This window comes from Gobius niger, assembly GCF_951799975.1.
Source record: "Gobius niger genome assembly, chromosome: 9".
NCBI classification, from domain to species: Eukaryota; Metazoa; Chordata; class Actinopteri; order Gobiiformes; family Gobiidae; genus Gobius; species Gobius niger.
The window spans coordinates 32,634,023-32,648,213 of record NC_136860.1 but is presented as its reverse complement, the minus strand read 5'-3'; the positions used below and the strand labels follow the sequence as shown (position 1 = coordinate 32,648,213).

The following is a 14,191-nucleotide window of genomic DNA, read 5'->3' as shown; positions in this document are numbered from 1 at the left end:
TACAACCAAACTTCTGTCTTTCCTAATTGTGGGCAGAGGCACCAGGGCAGAAGACATTTTGAAGATAACACCCTGTGGCAAAATTTGACCGAGGGGTAAATAATTCACCTGATTGGGTAAAACCAATGTGATTATTGGATTCAACTCATCAAAATTGTCCTTAATCGGCTCACAAAACTTTGTTGTGAACCAGTGTGCAGTGAACCATTTACTGCAGTAGGAATCTCAAAATCAATACCAACCCTCCGAAGCACAACAACCCTTACATCAAAGATTCCTTGGTCATTACCACATTATTACACGCATTTCTCCACACAGGTCTCTCTCGGGGTCAGGCACTCCTCGCGGTCGCCCCTGGTTACCAATCAGCATCACGCGCACGGAGAGAGGAGCGGAGCCGAGCGATCGCACAGCGCGCTCTCCGTGCACAGGCTTTTACAGTCGCGCGGTCTGTCAGACGCAGTGAAGGAGCGAACCTGCACTCGTCCCACGCGCGAGTTGTGTCGGCTCTACATTTCCCTTTTACTTGGATACGAGGCTGCCGCTGCTTTTTACCCCCAACCTTCTCGGCGGTGTGTGTGTGTTTTAATCGCCTTTCCAACATGAACCAAACCGCTTCCGTCTCGCATCAAGTGAAATGCCAGTCCACCAAGACGATCAAGGTAAGGAGGCTTCGCTGAAAGTTAATAATAAAAAAAAAATTAAAAAAACACGGGCGAGAAAGTTGTGCTGGCGATGCGCATTGGCACAAACTGGCATGTCCGAATCGTGTGCTGTTATTGGGCACATGGACTCGAGCGCCTTGGGGGATGCTTATGTGGAGGAAAAACAAAAAAGTGCTGGTTTTACGCGTACTGTGTGTTTATTGTGGATGTGTAAGGAGGCACATTGGCGCAGTGGCCAGATTTCATTCACATCACGTCTCACGTTGTGTCCTCTCGTAGCGGCTGTTGTCAAACTGAGCATCCTCGTTTTGTGGTTTTACGCACCGCTCATAACCGCGCGCGTCAACTTCGGGCGTACATGCCATTGTCGATATTGTTTTAGTGATCGGGGTATTCGCAATCAATTACGCGCGTTCAAGTCATATGAAGTGGATACGGAGTGTTTTCTGGCACTTGCATCCAGTGCAAGTTTACGCGCCGTAGTTTCCAACTCAAGCATCTGCATGTGTCGCTTTCACCCGGGATGGGGATGTATGTGTGTGCGTAAACGTGTGTGCGTAAACGTGTGTGGGGATGTGTTTACGTGCGACTCAACGCGGCGGTATCGATTTCGCCGCGGGTCCTGCATCACTTTTCAACCTCCAAGTCCCTACTGAGAAATTTTGCTCCGGGGGGGCAAAAAAAAAAACAAATATCGATCCGCGTTCCTGGCTGTCCCTCCCTCGCCATCACCATTCACAAAAGCGTGCAATTATTCGGCATCGCCAGGCTGAGTTTTCAAACTTGCGGGGGGAGTAGAGTGAAAATGTGATGAAAAGGGAGCTCGGAGCCACTTTTCATCGGTGTTGGTTGAACTGTGAAGGGGCTTTGACTGTAGTCGCTTCGTGCCTTTGTACCAGTGCGCAATGCATATACGCCGCTGTCCCCCCCCCTGGAGCCATCCGGTCCCAATGGACGCACATAAAGGGGGCGACATGAAAGCATGAAAGGGAATGGCCCTGTCACACGCACTGTAGGATGTTTGGCGTTATGGAAAATTCAACAAGCTGTGTCCTCTGTTGGTTACTGTGTGTGAAATGGCGTGGCGTCCCTCAGCGGAGCGTGTTATTCGGGAACTTTGATTAAATGTGCCAGGCAAATAACAGGCAAAGCTACATGCTGTACTTTTGAGTAATTTTTGGCAATCTGAATCCTCAGTAGTTTGGTAAAATGCCAATCTCACCTCTATTATATCATTTTCATGCTCTTGTGTTTGCCTCATTTGCTTTTGCGTATAAAAGACACCAAGAGGCCGTCTGGATTAGGAAGGCTTAATGTAAAACGTAATTTTTCTGGTGCATTTTTTGTTATTATGACAAAATAATAGACATGAGCTTGTTTAGAAAGGAACGCTGAGTCGTCATGACCTTCTGAGCATTAGGTTGTGGCTTATTCATCTGGTGAATCTGCTTTATTCCGTCCCATCAAAGGCATGCACAAATGAACTCCGATGCCCATATAAATGTAAGACAGAGAAAATCCTTGACTGTCGATGTACACCTCTTAAGCAGTTGTTCTCAGCCGGTGCCTTTGCCTGAAATCACTGTTCATAAATAGTCTCGGTAATGACGCTCGAATCGAAAGAACTCGGCGGAGAAAGTACTTTGACATTAAACACACATCTACAGGGTTAAACGTTATTATAGCTTGAAATGAACTTTCTTTGTTTTGTTTGGATCACACCTTGTCTTAGGCTGAAGCTACTGAAGCTACATGAGTCTTCAACCCGTGACTAAAAGAAAGGGGTAGCAGGGATTTAGTTGGACAGTGTTGCGTCTTTGGGCAAATTACCCACCGTCCCTTTGCATGATTATGGTGTGTGAGTTAGTAATTGGTGGTGGTGGTTACACTGCAAAGCAACTTGTGCAATATGAAAAAAATTACGTGCAATAATCAATGTCAATCTAACTTTATTCCTTATTTTGTATTATTTGCATTCATTGTATGTAAGATACTTTTCTTTACTATTTAATTGATTGCACATTTCCTGCCTTTTTTTTTACCCAGAGTGTTTCTTGAGAGCTTATTTAACAAGTAAATTTCTCCATTGTGAGATCAATAAAGGGTTATCTTATCTTATCGGGGGCCAATGGCATGGATTGGTAGATCTTGCTAGTCTGTCCGAGGGCAGTTGTGGCTCCAAAAGTAGCTTCCTACAGAGTGTGTGGGGAATGACGTGATGGTGCACTGCCTTGAGAGGGGTAAGTGGCCTGACAAATCCAAATCTATTGCTGTGTTATTATCAGTAAATCCAATGCATTTGAATCCAGCAGTGTTGCACATTTGTTTCCTTTTCACACAATTCATTTTATTCTTGATGTTTCGAAGTCGTCTGTTTTGAAAAGAAGCGCCGCACTTTGCATTGTAAGAAGCTTGTAAACAGACTTTTGCTGTCTTCCGGGGAGCACAAATCATTTATGAACAATGACCTGGATTTCTATCTATTTTTCATATTTTTCTTTGTGAAACAGCAATCGCTTAGCCTTGCCACTACAATGCCTGTGCATCTTTGTCAGTACACACATACCACTCAACTGGATAAGCACCATGAAATTACTAATATTACTCTGAAGTGGAATTCTCGGACAGTGTTCTCCAACAGCGTCCAGAAAGAACAGCATTCCCCATCAGTGGCAGGCTTGGAATTACTTTTCACTTACAATTTCTGGACGTGACTTGATTTATGTGCTGTGTGTCAAGTTTGATTGGTCTCCGTGGCACGCCTCCTTAGCTATAATAATCATCGTTTTTCATCAGCCGCGACTCACCCAATTTGATCAATAACAAACTGTGACCGTCACAAGGGCAGATCTTGTGGTTTTGTTTCTGTTCAATCCAATAAGAATCAATGGCGGATTAGAAACGACAGCGGATTGGACCTTGTTGCGCTGTGAGAATGGGACAGAGAGGGGATAGAACATGGTGTAAAGAGAGCGGAGAGCGCACAAGGACACGTATGTGATGGTGGCTTTGTTCTTGGAGGAAGAAAACTATCAGTGACAGAGGCTTAAAGGACCTGATTGCCTGTATGCGTGTGATTTTTACAACTTTTATCCGACAATTACTGAGTAGTCACATGACTGCACCTCCAGTGGATTTAGACATATCGATTTAGACCAGTGGTTCTCATGGCGTCGGGACCCACTAAGCAATAAGTTTGTGAACCCAATCTCGTGTCTCGTCTTGTCTCTATGGTCTTCATGACATTGCCTTGGTGGCCAGGGGCAACTCCAAAAGACACTTGGTAAACCCCATGCTTATGAGCACTTCCCTAGCACTGCTTTAAAGCCTGGCTCTGAAGAGGTTTTTTTTTTTTTTTAAAGAGGGGGTATTATGCTTTTTTTCAATCATATAGCACCAGTCTATATCACACTACAATGATGACCAAACCTTCTGTTGGTCTGTAAATGCAGTACATTAGAATAACTGCCCTTTATAAAATTGCTCTCTCAAAATGGCTGCAGCAAATGTCTTGAAATAGGCCTCTGTCTCTTTAAGAACCTCTGACCCTTTCCGACCCGCCCCCTCCACACGCTGTCTGTGGCATCAGTGGGGAGGGGGTTCTGCTGAGGAGCCGTGGTTGGTTACTCGGCTGGTGACGAAAGCTCGGAGGCGTCTCCAGGAGGTGGGGGCATTTCTAGGAGGACTCAGGCAAACCTATCCCTAAAATGGCTGCCATCAGAGTTTTTACAGATTACTCAAAAATATGTGAATGTGACAAGGCAACACTTCAGGCATGTTTTTAATGAGGGAATTACTTAATAACATGGTGTAAAGCTTGAAAGCTTGAAAAAGTCAATTTTGCATATTACCCCCCCTTTAACTGCTATGATCCATGTGACAACACTGGGCTATAGATGTCGTATTTTTAACCACACTGTTTTTTGTACATTAGCACTAAAAAGTGGAAGCCTTTTCACTGTGGAGGCTCCTAGCTGGTCCGGCTTTTAAGGAACAGGCTTCGTAGGTGGAGACTCACAGCCATGTTAATTTCACAGACCACTCAGGACCATTACAATGAATGGGGCTAAAGGGGACCCGCCGTTCTCTATTTATTTAATCCATGGTCTCATTTTCTGGGAAAAGCTTGCAAACCCATTAAAAACCATTCCGTGACCCACTTTTGAGAACTGCTGATTTAGACAATTAGGCAAATAGATGGATTTCAATTCCACGCAGTAAAAAAAATATTTATCTTTCAAATGTTATTAAAATAAGCAAAACTGACATGGTTGCTGACCTCTTTCTGACAAAATCAATATCTGATGAATTGTATTTAGTGTGGCTGTAGTTTGTGTTGATTGCGTTATGACTTTGTCCATGAAACTATGAGAACACATGACCTTTCTATCTGAACAGAAATGCTCACCCCCATCCCAATTTCATGATTGGAAGATGAACACGGACACTAACAGATTTCAGATTGGCAATTCTGGACACCAGTTGCTCATTTTCTCTAACTACTGTGTTCTCAATCTGTTCAGACTGTTGGGTGTCTATTTTTCTTCTCTGCTGGCACGCCGCCGGATTTATTTTTGCATCGGCCACATTATGTGCCACGTGCAGTTTCCGCTGCATTCCACTTTTTCAGGGTAGAGGATACGGGAAATATTTAGGAGGATCCGGCAAAGATGTGATCTGATATAATGGGGTTTAATGAGAGTGCTCCGGCAAAAAATGTTTTGGCCCTCCCGAATCCATCACATCAGACCAAAAGTGTTCCTGAAACTACAAGTGACTCAAACTTTACACACGGGGTCCACTTCAGAAAAAAACAACCAAATACCATCTTTTGTGGAGTAAATATTGACCTTGCTTGCTCTGCTTCAACGCCTTTCAGGACCATTTATTTTGTTCAGCGTGGAGCTTGTTTTAAATCAAAGATGTCTCCAAAGATTTGATAAGAAACACTTTTAAAAGTCCGCGTGCAGCACTTTCCCTTCGTCTGTTACTGTTTCTGTAGATTGTGCTCTCTTCGGGGGCATTTAAGGTGATGCATTTGCCATTTTGCAAAAGAAAGATGGTTGCCACGGTTCTCTGTAGATAAAAATTCAATACTTTATCTGAGACATCATCAGTGGAGATTTATTTTGTGCGGTTATCTGTGTGACCACTAACAAGAAAAGCAGGCTGGACTAATATAATCTGATTTATTCAGGAGCACATAAAGGATTATAAAGTTTTTTTTTATAAAATAATGTTCTTATTTGTACTTTGAGTTTACCCTGAGTTTGTGGTCGTTGAAATACACTGGTATGTATAAGTACGGGACCCCCTTTAACATTTTGCCATACTATGGACCACAAACATAAATATATTTCACTGAAATTTTATGAGAAAGAAACACACTAAGTGACACACAATTGTGTTATAAGTAAAACACTGTAAAGTGATGAGAAGTACAAAGCTGGTTTCCCCCACCTGAGTTGTGTCTCTCTGCAGTTCATCCAGGGTCATCATAGGCTTCTTGCTGTCCTTGTTCGGTCAGTAAGTTTAGGAGGACGGCCGGGTCTTGGTAGGTTTGCAGTGATGCCATTCTCTTTCCATTGCTGGATGGTGTATTTAACTGTACTTTGAGAGATGTTCAAAACTTTGGAATTTTTTTTTCATAACCTAACCCAGCTTTAAACTTCTCATTAACTTTTGCATACCATTGTAGGGCCCAATCTCGTGTTTCGTAATGCAGGCTTTAGACTGATGAGGTGCGCTCTGTGTAACAGGGGCTGGACAGACACCCAAAGTTATATAGAACAGCGGTCCCTCCCCAAGTTTTTTCTTCATACAGTCCAATGTTTTCCGCAGAGCAGGGGTTTGCGGTGGGTGAGGGAGGTGTGGGTGATCACGCTTCTGGGGCGCGTAGAGCCCAGAGCCACACACAGCGCTCTTCAAGATCAGAGCCAGCGGTGTGTTCTCTTTCTCTCAGGACACGGACGATGTTTAACTCACAGTGGAGTAAAGTTTGCAGTTTGTCTGCTGAAGGAATACATGAAGCTGTACGTGATGTTAATGTAGAGGAACAGAGAAAAAGGATGGAAGCATTAAGTTCTTGCTGCAGTCACACCACGCCTCTGTCGACCCCTTCTTTCTAAGCCACGGCCCCGCACCCTGGCCACGCAAGCACTGGCACACCGTTTGTTTGGACATCTTTGGCCCATAGTTTTATATTTTTGTACTTGATGCCTTCGTGTCACAACCAGTCTCAGAAAGACTAGATCAAAGGTAAGAGTCAAAGATCAAAGTAAGCTTTACAAAGTACAAAGTTGTCTAAAGTGCGGTGTTCTCAATCCTCGTGCAAGCAATACGTGTAGAATATAAGCAGAGAAACAACCAAAAGGTTCAGTCGGCTGGACCTTTTAGTAGTTTGAATTTGACAGCATTTTCCTGAAGGCAGCAGACTGAAGAGACTGTGATGTGTGAGTGGGATCGGTGATGCTGGTGGAGTAAGTGTCCAGTGATCTTTCCTGCTGCTCTCACTATGCGCTGGAGGATGTACTGCAGGCCCACAGTACCACAGTGACACTGCAGCCGCCACATTGCAGAGTGAGGTTTGCATGAGTTATGTCGTAATACAAACGTAGCCTCAGTCACATTTGTGTTACGACATAACTCATGCAAATGTTGTATCCTAAAACTGTCACATTATGACACAAAATGACCTGTTTATGCCATTTTCCATGGCACTCTGATGTCTAAAAATTGCAGCTCTAAAGTACCGTTTATTTGAACAAAAAGAGCTTTGAATGATCTGTTCCGCAGTTGTGCCCTGTCAGGTGAAAAGCCAAAAAAAAAAAAAAAATCACAAAAGATGGTTGCATCATTACATTCTCTTGTTACATCATGATTTTGAATTTAGAAAACAAAAAGGCCTTTATCGTAAGTCCTTGAAGCTTGCCTGCTCCTCTGACAGGCTCTTGAAAATGTTTCCCACTTACTGTATAAAGTGTTGCAGCTGTCATTCTTCCATACAGCGCAGATCTATAGGGGAGGCTTAAGTGGGCAATTCAGCCAGCCAGTTTCAAGCCTGTGCTCAATCTTACATCTAACTGGAGATGCATTATGACCATCTTCTTAAGTTCGAGGCTCATAAGTAACACAATTAAATTGTGCAATCATGCAATCCGTAATAAGACTTCATCGTGTGCCATCGGTTCTTGGACCACGTTTCATTACAACTAACTGCTGCAGACTAAAAACGCCTCAAACGTCGGAAGCAGGGTTAACCCTCGAGTCTTGGGTTAACCATGTGTCTGTGTACTAACCTCTGTAGATCAGCAGCACCCCAGGAACACCCCTCATGAGCTGGACGGACATGCTCGGATTCACTCTTTTAGCCTTTTAGAACTGAAGAGCTCCTCTGTGTTTAGCCTAAACAATTTAAATTAGCTGCACGAAAGCCTATAGTTAGCCATTGTCCATTCATCTATACTATTCATAAATTAGAGTTTTTGATACTTGGCTTATACTGTACATATTACGCCTTTCATTCATAAAGAGCCAGCCATTCCTCCCTTGCTTTTTTTTTTTAACACATGAGGCATCTGGTTTAAATCTTTGCCTGTAGCTCTGAACCGTTTCTAAGAAAGCGCTGCCCCGCGCCGGGATCATGGCCAGGATTAAGCTCTTCTGTGTGGCACAAAAAGCCGCTAATCTGCCCCAGCTTGGCCCTGTGTCTGAGCCACTGTCTCCTCCATCCACTCAAACGCTACACCCCCCCGTTCATATTACACCAGTGCCGCATGCCAAGATAAGAGATCAAATTAGCGACCGGGAGGTCGGCCGTGGGCTAGACCTCCAGGGGGTTTGTCCGAGTTTCAACAGCTTTTGCTCAGAATAAAAGGATTTTCCAGGGTCACCAATGCAGAAAAGTTTGAATACGTCAACAATGTTTGCCTGGTCGTCTAACTCCGTCTCTTTTCTACATTCTTTTATGTAACTGTACAAAACACACTTATGTAATAAAAGACGGGTGAAAATAAGTTGTTATGGCTTTAAGACAGACAGCTTTACCTTACACCACTCATAGTCCATAAAGGCTTTTGACTGGAAGAAAGTTCTAAGTGCTCTTGGCATAAGTGCTGGAGTTATTTCGCTCTGAAGTGGCTTGTAAAATGTAAATAGAAGGACTTTTAGTAGGATGTTTGAAATTAGTTGGATCAATTATTAACACTTTTGACATTTCGTCAATAAGTTGTCAAAATCTGAACTCTACCCATTACCTTTTGTGGAAGTCAGACTGCATGATTATGTGAGAATATGTCCATCCCAGGCGTATCCAGGCCGACATTAATGCACCCATAGGCCCGGGGTTTAAAAATGTAAAATGATGTATTTTCCTCCCCCTACATGTTCCAGCAGTGTCCTAGAATGAGCTCCGACCTATTCACCACAACTGCCTCTAAAATCCTGCACTGTCACTGAAAAAGTTGTCACTATGGGCCAAAGTGCCGTCAAGCACGAGCTTAATATAGAAGGTGCAGTTATACGTATGACCTGAGGTGGCGGGCCTACTCCAGTTTCACACATAGGAGCGCAGCGTAATAATTGCATACGGTTTGTCATGCCGCAAAGTGAAGTGATTGACATGAAAATCAACTAATCACTTCTTCTTTTTTTTGCCCTTAATTCTTATAGGCCCTTGACCATGCTGGGCCCCTGGGCTCCAGCCCCTGCTAGCCCATTGGTCAAGGTGGCTCTGGGCGTGTCCCATCGCAGCTAAAGTTTTCAAAGTCGCCCCTTTCCAACGGACCAGTTTCTGAAAAATATGTTGCAACGGAAATCCATGCTCTTCATGACATGACCGCACACAATCTGTAGAAATGGATAGATAAAACTTAGATAAGACAGGGGCAGATTGTCCGTGGGCTCGCTCCCTGATCTGGCTGGAGTTTACCCAGGGTGCAGTGGGCCGGTCGTGGCGGCGAGTGAGATCGCAGTGTGTCTGAAAGTGTGAGAGCCGCCCACGTACAGATGGAGGGTCTGTCCACTGCAGCTCACTCAGACAGGCCAAGTGCATGTCTCAACTTTGGACAAGTACCCAGCAATGTTTTACTCGGCATAAGTGCAGAGCGGTGTGGGAGGTTGTTTTGGACAATATCAAAAAAGCCCCATGTGTCTTTGTGTTGAGTTGTTAAAAGGGGGAAAAAAAAGAACTTCAGTGGGCTCAGGAAGTGTTTTTACTCTACACCCAGATACATAGAAATTGCTCTTTTCTGCATTGATGTTACAAAGACGTGTTGCATGTATGTGGATGGATGTAAATTCAGGATGTGATACAATTCAAATGAGCACATCGGAGTGTGGGCTGGCGTTTTGGGTTTGAAAGAGACGGCAGATTAAAAGTGCAGGCAGGATTTCTCAAACGTGTAAATGAAACAAAACACTGCCCCAGGTATGTTCGTAGAAGATAAAACATGATCCTTTAGACGTTCAATCAGATACATTACGGGCGCTTTTCCCTTCCGTCTTGGCGCGTTTGTTGCTGGTGTAAATTTGCGCAGCGGGGCAGCCTCAGCGCGTGACAGTCCCAGATTTTAACAGCGCGAATTGAGACTGTTCTTTTTGAAAGAGCAATTCCAGGATCCAGTTTCACGATGACAAGATAAAGCCAAACTCAGCAGGAGCGCTGCCTTCCCCTCCGCACCCACCGCTTCACAGGCATTTAGAGACGCGCCGCTCTGAAGGACTTGTGAGCTGAAGGGAACAGAACTGAAAATTATAGTGACAAGACGCGTTTATGGGGAGCCGGACCGAAGGTGATCGGGGCTTCTCGCAAAGGTACACGAGGAACTGTGGAAGGAGCTGTAGTTTTGCTGTGATATGAAGTATCCTGCTGGACTCCATGCAACACAGTAACACACTATATGAACCATAGTCATCAAAAACAGACCTGGGGCTGTGTTTGGAGCCGCCACCGCATCTTTCAATAATCTTTTAATCTTCTCCAGTGGTTCTTCTTAGCAGCGCAATGGCAGCTCCCAAAAGGCTCCTATTGTTCCCCAAAAGTTAATTTCTCGGTATATATGTGACCGGTGGACTTCTGTGTTGTGTTGTTTACGCAGTTTGTGGTGCATTAAGGAGGCACGGGACACAGTGGAAGCTTTTGGTGGCAGTCTCTATTTAATCTGCCCGACAACAATAAAAATATGATCAACATGTGCTGCCAGATCCGGCCCAAACTAAAGGGGAGAAGACGATGACAGTATTAGCATCTCCCCTCATTTCTTACATGAATAAATTAAAGTCAAAATCAAAGCTCAAAATATAAGAAAAATATGTTTACCAAATAAAATAAAAGCAAATATTCATAAAAGGATTCTTAAAACATTGGATTACATGGCTGACCTCTTCTTCAAACCTCGAATTTCTACCAGGGTTATGTCTAAGGTTACACGAAGAAGAAACAAAAATATAGAGCTGGAGGACCAAGTCTGCACAGTGTATCAAACGCCACGTATAAACATAACTTAAAGAGACTATACGGAGTTTAGAAATGTTAAAATTCAGTATTTTCCTCCCCCTACATGTTCCAGCAATGTCCTAATGTGTGGGATGAGCCCAGACCTGTTCACCACAACTGCCTCTAAAATCCTGCACTGTCACTCAAAAAGGTAAAAGGTTTTACTTGCAGTTACGTGTAAGACCTGAGGTGGCAGTAGTGAGCATAAAAGTGACCAATTTGCATCTAGTCCCTTTAAGTAAACAAAAGGACAATTTTGTGTAACGTTACATATGAAGAGGTTACATATACATAGCCAAGAAATGCTTTCCTCACCTACCTATCTTTTCCTTAAGAGCAAAGCTTAAGCCTTTCAGCAAAGGGGAAGCTGGATATATTGTTTTAGCCATTTTAGATCATTATGATATTTTCTAACCAACAAAGAGTAAGATTATGATAGAGATGTGTTTGGCATTATTACCATCTACCTTACACCAAGATGCTAGAGACTAAAACGAAAACAAGAAACTGTTTTAGTATCGTTGGAATGAAAATTGAACTGGGGACCTATTCACCTTATTCCGGAGCCTCGCGTGGGCGCCGCCATGAATTGTGCCCGCCCCTTTTCTCCTATGTGTTAACATGGGGCTGGAGAAGTCCACATAAAATCAGTCACTACACGAAAACAAAGACGTTTTCGTGGCCGCACTGAGAAACGCTGCAGTGTTGACATGTTGGTGCAAATGAACATTGGCCATTTTACACAAATCAATCGACTAAACATCAGATTTGAGCGGAGAATATTTTCCCTCGTTCTCCGTTAAAATGAACGGGCTTCGCGCTCGACCGGAAGTGTCTGACAACGAGCTGCAGAGACAACGCAAAAAGTGGCAAAAGTGGGCGGGGCGGAATAAGGTGAATAGAGTTCGGGAAAGTCTACAGTTACCATGGAGATCGGCCATCTTTGCAGCTGTTAGCATACATTTCCATTGACTAACATTAGCTAAAAACAGTTTATAAAGTGGAGAAAATAGCCGTGGAACAGCTCCGTTAGCTGCTGAGTAACTGCTGGTAAATACATCTAACTCACTGTGGTGTCCAAGTGTTTTAATGTGAACAATAACTTCTAAAATCTCCATTTGTTTACAATTGCTGCTCATCCCATAATGCTTGGCGATATGACGTCACATTCCCGAACTCTATTAGGCAGGAGCTCTAAGCATTTTGCTGCTGCATCGGCTGAAGTTTGGACAGACAGGTCAAAGTGTATTGATCCACTTTATGCTTCGTATTCACCTTTATTCTTGTTCATTCTATAGCGTGGTGTGGTGAATGGGCTCCGGGTGTGAACTCTCCTTTGCCGTTTTATCCAGAAACCCCGTCACTGTAAAGAGTACCACCCACACTTTTGACACATAAACAATGCTGACATTTACAAATGGGCAGCCGATCTGACGCTAAGTGACAAAGTGCTGTTGAGAAAGCCCAGGAGCCGGGAGGAGGAAGAAAATTTGCAAGTGAAACTTTAAATCCAGCGTCTCTCTCCGGGTCATATACGCCAGATGTTGACAAACAGACGCACGCTTGTAAATTACGTCCGCAGCTAAAACAGCGATATGAGTGATCACGCAGCTGCTTGGTAGAAAGCGCGATAAAACGCTAAGAGATGTCCTATGGCGCTTTGATCTATCGGCGTCGTAAATGTTTACTGTTTTGATAACTACTTCTCATTACAACCCGGCAGTCGCGTCGTAAAACTCTCCGTTATTTGCATCTGAGGCGACATAAACTTTTTTTTATTTCTTCCAGAAGTTGACAAAGTTTGGGATCGTGTCTTGAGCTTTCTCGCAAACGTCTAGTTTGATCTCCTCCGTGTGAACGTTTTACAGAAATGTTCCAAATGATGTCGCGAAATACACTTCAAAGTTCCAACTGTGAAGCTTGTTTTTCGTGATGAAAATATGCATAATATGTATTTATTTTCGACTTAGACATGAGCCACTTAAAGAGGGGGTATTATGCTTTTTTCAATCACATAGCACCAGTCTGTATCACACTACAATGATGACCAAACCTTCTGTTGGTCTGTAAATGCAGTAAATTAAAATAACTGCCTTGTATAAAATGGCTCTCTCAAAATGGCTGTAGTGAATGTCTTGAAATAGGCCTCTGTCTCTTTAAGAACCTCTGCCCCTTTCCGACACGCCCCCTCCACACACTGTCTGTGGCATCAATGGGGAGGGGGTTCTGCTGAGGAGCAGTGGTTTGTTACTCGGCTGGTGACGAAAGCTCGGAGGCGTCTCCAGGAGGTGGGGGCGTTCCTAGGAGGACTCAAGCAAACCTATCCCTAAAATGGCTGCCATCAGAGTTTTTACAGATTACTCAAAAATACGTGAATGTGCCAAGGCAACACTTCAGGCATGTTTTTAATGAGGGAATGACACAATAACATGATGTAAAGCTTGAAAAAGTCCATTTTGCATAATACCCCCCCTTTAATGCTACATATGGTACACACTTATTAAGGTGGTTATCATTTCAAATAAGACGCTTTAGGAGTGAAGTTGATCTGCATTTCAAATTGGCCTGGGGCGCCTTCTGCAGCCAGCAAAAGGATGACATGTGATAAAACAGCGGATACATGCTTTCATTTTAAGCTTATGGCATGCGACAGATGCCAACATCCAACTGCGAATTTAATGCATGCCTTTTGGCTTTGTCCGCAACGGTCAAATTATTGGGATAAAGTTTTTGAAATCATGTCGGGAGTAGTTGGTAAAACAGTCCACCCAAATCCACTTACTGCCTTATTCGGTAACAAAATGGAAAAGCCCAACACCTCCATCTTATATTCATTGTCTACGAGATGTACTGTATTTTGTTAAATTCGAAAAGATTTGTTTTATTGTGAAAATTTTCTAAAACATGGAACCCTTTATTTGAGACTCTCAGAAGAATTAGTTTCCCTTTTGTACCCGATTAAACAGTGTGCTCATCAGCATAACCTACACCTTACAATTCCTTAATCCCTGGCACCTGCTTTTCGTCTTGG

The 14,191-nt window shown here is 43.5% G+C and overlaps 1 protein-coding gene across 1 annotated transcript in view; it reads left to right on the top strand.

The window, feature by feature from the left end:
- The first annotated feature begins 400 nt into the window (after positions 1 to 400).
- Positions 401 to 14,191, top strand: part of dpp10 (dipeptidyl peptidase like 10) — a 366,908-nt gene continuing 353,117 nt past the window's right edge. Inside the window, exon 1 of the mRNA XM_079563408.1 lies at positions 401 to 662. Coding sequence (XP_079419534.1) covers positions 603 to 662 — 60 coding nt within the window. The 5' untranslated portion in view covers positions 401 to 602. The remainder of the gene's footprint in view (positions 663 to 14,191) is intronic.